At 48.4% G+C, this 4,861-nt stretch overlaps 1 protein-coding gene across 4 annotated transcripts in view; it reads right to left on the reverse strand.

Annotated features, from left to right (window-relative positions):
• The window catches only part of LOC129338728 (uncharacterized), a 34,859-nt gene extending 33,447 nt beyond the window's left edge, over nt 1-1,412 (reverse strand). For all 4 annotated transcript variants that reach the window (XM_054993168.1, XM_054993167.1, XM_054993170.1 and 1 more), the window contains exon 1: nt 1,296-1,412. In XM_054993168.1, coding sequence (XP_054849143.1) covers nt 1,296-1,316 — 21 coding nt within the window. In that variant the 5' untranslated portion in view covers nt 1,317-1,412. The remainder of the gene's footprint in view (nt 1-1,295) is intronic.
• Between the last annotated feature and the right edge of the window lie 3,449 nt (nt 1,413-4,861).

Genomic DNA, 4,861 nt, shown 5'->3' on the forward strand with positions numbered 1-4,861 from the left:
GATCGCATTTGCCACCCCTCCCAACTTAGTATCATCTGTAAATGTAATAAGCATTCCCTCTATTACTTCACCCGAATCCAGTAGGTGGTCTTCTAGATGAACAGAGCTTTGACTCTGGAAAGCTCATACCCTGGAAATCTAATTAATCTTTAAGGTGCTACTGGACCTGAATCTTGCACTTCCAACAGATTTGGCACTGCAACTACCTCTTTAAATGTCCTAGGAGCTTCGATCCAGGATTGTGGCAGGAGAACGGAAAATCAACTTAGCACAGTTTTGCTTGTGCAAGCAATATCGCAAGCACGACAGCAACACAGGGCACTTCAATATACTTTTGAAGCAAACAATGTGCACACAGAGAAGTGGAATTCAGTGCATAACAGAAGTTTGCAGTTTTATTTAATTTGCTTTAGAAACTGCATCTGAAGTACTTTGCACACATGGAAAAGGTAGTTAGGGGTACAATTTTTCTTTACTGTAAGCAGACATCGGGGGATAATTTTATTTATACCCTGCTTTTCTCTCCAATGAAGAGGACCCAAAGTAGCTTACATCATTATCATCTTATTTTATCTCCTCACAAGAACCCGGTGAAGTGATTTTAGTAATTGGTGCACCATCAGAGAGGTTTAATAGCACAGTGGGGATTCAAATGAAAGCCTCCCACATCCTAGTAGACACTCTAACCACTAACCGTGCAAGAACAATCGCACATGCGTATAACCACCCTCTTGTGAACTCCAACCCTGGGGTCTGTCTCTACTTTTGATGCAGGACTGCACGTTTTCCCTTGCTCTTGCGCTTTTAAAGCAAGTTCAGCAAGAGAAGCTTTCGCTACCATGATGGTAAAAGGTGGGGCAGGGAACTTGGTTTTGACTCCTGCTGCCCAAAATAATCTTTGAACCCCTCCAAATCATGTACTCCCAACAAATTTTGCTGCAGACCCAGTTGTTTGCATACAGGATAAGAGAGGCAGAGATTTTTTTAATCAACGTTCTTTTGTTTGTTAACTAGCAAAATGAAAAAAAGATACTGATTGTAGATGCAGAGGTGCCAGCCTGGAGATTTAGGGCGAAGCCTGGGGGTATGGGGAGGCGAGGGACCTCAGCGGGGTATAATGCCATGGGCTCCGCCCTCCAAATTTGCCATTTCCTCCAATTGATCCTGGTAACCTGGAGTTCAGTTGTAATTCCATGAGATCTCCAGTCCCCACCTGGAGGATGGTAACCCTGTGAGGAGAAAGAGACGCCTAATGAGTTCCAGACCCGTCTCTGGCTTTCCTTCCCGGGGCTTACCTTTAAGCGAGGCCCCTTCATCCTCCCACAAGGGCAAGGAAGTTTTGACAAGGAGAGATATGGAGCCTTGCTATCCTCCCCTTCCCAGCTCAGAGTTGTCTGCGGTGGTTCAGCCACTCAAACCTTTTACACTCTGGGAAATCTCGTTGGTCCAAAGGTGCTCCCGGGCTGGAGTCTTGCTCCGCTACCCAAACAGCACCATCGCCCAATCAGCTGACTCGCTGCACTTTCGCCTGGCAACGGCAGGGATGCGCATCAGTCTTAGGTTTCGATTTCGTTTTCTTCATCACAGCAGGAAAAAATTGTTCACGTCGGTGTGATGAGAACGCGTTCCGGGCAGGGCAAGTTGCGCAGCGGATTTTGGCTCGCCGCAGTATGAAGGCAAACAAGCCTTTAAAAAAACAAACAAACTGGGTGCGCTGCTGGACCTTAACCTGCAACTTAACACAGACCTTTAACAAGTGGGTTTGGGACGGGGAGGTGATGAATAACGTAAAAGAAGTTTTCCCTACTTGAAGGAAAGCGGATTACGTCCTAGTTAGGACAGTGAACAGTGCATTCTTAAACAGACTGACACCAGTCTAAATCCTTTGAAATCCTCCTTTTTTCCCAATTACAAGCACTGCCTAGAGGTCCGTCCACCCTCTTTGTCTCTGTGAAATGGTTAGTGCTTAATAGTTAATAAAAATTAATCTTATGTTGTACTGCATCTTGGATCCAGAAAGTTATTTATAATGAATGTAACACACTCCTGTCCTCCCCCACTCCCCTTTCTAACACTTATTTTTAAATGAGGAATTGTGTTGCTGTGTTATTGTGTAAGTGTCAAACTTAACCCTTTCAATACCAATAATCTCCGAAATTCTTTATGGGGGGGGGGGTTCATTTTTGTGTTTATTCCTTTTTTTAAAAAAAAAAGATGGCACTATAGAACAAATGCAAGTCTCAGATGTAGCACAACTTTTTTTTTAAAGGAACTGTTAAAAGGTTCTAGCACTTATTCTCTGATGCAAAACTTTTTTACAATACACTTACAGCAATAGAGCACATGAGTCACAGAACTGGCCAATCATTGGCCTTCTGCATAACAACAAGCTACTTTGAAGAGCATTTTGGGTGGGATTTTTGAATGCCCCAAAAGCCTATACAGCGAATCTGCCATTTCCCCGGGGTAGTTCTTGCTAGGCAAGAGATGCAGAAATGATGTCTGGGCAGTGAAAAACAAGGGGTACAAGGATGTCATGGTGGGAAAAGGAGACCAGAGATTTATTAAGTTTTTGGGGAGAGGAGAAGGTACAGAACACACACTGCATTTCTTGCACCAGAATGTAAGACTGTTTGAGAGAATAGCAGAACAAATGCTGGCCTTGGATCACAACTGTTCTGCATTTCGGTGCTTTTCACTACTTTAAGGAGTCTCAGAGCAGCTTACAATCCCCTTCCCTTCATCTCCCCACAACAGACACCCTGTGAGGTAGGTGGGGCTGAGATAGCAGTGACTGACTCAAGGTGTCACCCACCTGGCTTCAAGCGGAGGAATGGGGAATCAAACCCGGTTCTCCAGATTAGAGTCCTGCCACTCTTAACCACTACATAACTGCTGCTCTTAATCACGACACCAAACAGATTCTCTGAGGCTAGGAGTTTGGAATACAAGCACACTGTTGCCCACAATGGGTGGTCTGGCAACACCTTTAAATGTGCCCATTTTATAGGAAACTCGGGATCCATCTAGTTCTAGGGGATGCCAGTGTTAATCTATCTATGTATTTACTAGCAAAAAAGCCTGTTGTAGGAAAAAATACAACGGGCTCTAGAGAGAGGAGGGTGGGCAGGCGGGCATTCCCTCCTCCTCCGTCTCTGATCCTGGATGAAGGCAGAGGGTGGGCATGGCCACCCTCCTCTGTGCCTGATCTCAGCTGGGTGAAGGGGGGACCATCACCTGCTCCATGCTGCAGTATTGCAGCACAAGCTGTGCTCACGACCTGAGTTCGATCCTGGCGGAAACCAGATTCAGGAAGCCTGCTCAAGGTTGACTTAGCCTTCCATCCTTCCAAAGTCGGTAAAATGAGTACTCAGTTTCCTGGGGATAAAGTGTAGGGGAAGGGAATGACAAACCACCCTGTAAAAGTCTGCCAAGAAAACATTGTGATGTGATGTCCTCTCCATGGGTCAATAATGACTCGGTGCTTGTACCTTTACTACCCCACTAAAGTGGAGAGGACATTGCCGCCTGCTCTGCAACTGATTCTGGCTGGTTGAATTGGGGGCGGGCATTGCCTCCTGCTCTGCACCTGATCTTGGACAAGTGAAGGCAGGGAGCAGGAATTGCCACCTGATCCACTCCTGATCCCTGCCGGCTGAAGTCAGGGGGGCAGGCATTGTCACCTGCATTGCACCTGATCCTGGCCAGGTGAAGGGGGTGGGCATTGACTCATGCTCCACTCCTAATCCTGGCCAGGTTAAGGGGGTGGGCGTTGCCACCTGCACCTCGACTGATCCCGGCCAGGTGAACTGGGGCAAGTATTGCCGCTTGCTCTGCTCTTGATCCCAGCTGAGTGAAGGAGGGGAGGGCATTTCCTCCTGCTTCATGGCTGATCCCATGTGAAAGAACTTATGTCCCCATAAATAATATCAATTCTATAAATATTATAAAAATATATATTTTAGTTTTCAATTAAAGTGCAAGGTGCTAAAAAATCTAAATGAAGGGGGGTGGGCATTGCTGCCTGCTCCACGGCTGATCCCAGTCATGTGAAGGGGCCGCCTGCTCCACACCTGCTCCTGGCCAGGTGAAGGGTGGGCAGGCATTGCCTTCTGCTCAACACCTGCTCCTAGCTGGGTGAAGGGTGGGTGGGCATTGCCTCCTGTTCCACACCTGATCCTGACCGGGTGAAGGATGGGTGGGCATTGCCTGCTGCTCTGTGCCTGATCCCAGCCAAGTGAATGCAGGGGGCGTGCATTGCTCCGCACCTGATCTTGGCCAGGTGAAGAAAGGACAGGCAATGCTTTCTACTATGCATCTGACTCCAGCTGGGTGAAGTGAGGGGGGCATTGCCGCCTGCTCTGCACCTGAATCTGACAGGTTGAACGGGGGGGAGGGCAGGCATTGCCTCTTGCTCTGCGCCTGATCCAGGCTTGGTGAAGGGGATTGGGCTTGATCCTGGCCGGGGGAAGGGCATTGTCACCTTCTCATCGCCTGATCCTAGCTAGGTGAAGTGAGGCAGGGTGGGTATTGCCACCTACTCTGCTCCTGATCCCATCTGGGTGATAGTGGGATCTCGGCTGGGTGAAAGGGGGAGCAGGCATTGCCACCTGCTTTGTTCCTGATCCAAGCTGGGTGAAGAAGGGTTGGGCATTTCCACCTGCTCCGCTCCTGATCCCAGCTGGGTGTATGTGGGGGCAGGCACCGCCACCTGCTTAGCACCTGTTTTCAGCCTGGGCTTCCTGCCACAGCATGCTCTCTGGAGGTCTGGCTGCCTCATCTGGGTTTCCCTCCACAGCAGCGCCCTCTGGAGGCACATCAGGGTAGGAAGTGTGTTGTCTTGAATATGCTTAGACTTTTA

Source organism: Eublepharis macularius, chromosome 12, assembly GCF_028583425.1.
Source record: "Eublepharis macularius isolate TG4126 chromosome 12, MPM_Emac_v1.0, whole genome shotgun sequence".
Taxonomy (NCBI): domain Eukaryota; kingdom Metazoa; phylum Chordata; class Lepidosauria; order Squamata; family Eublepharidae; genus Eublepharis; species Eublepharis macularius.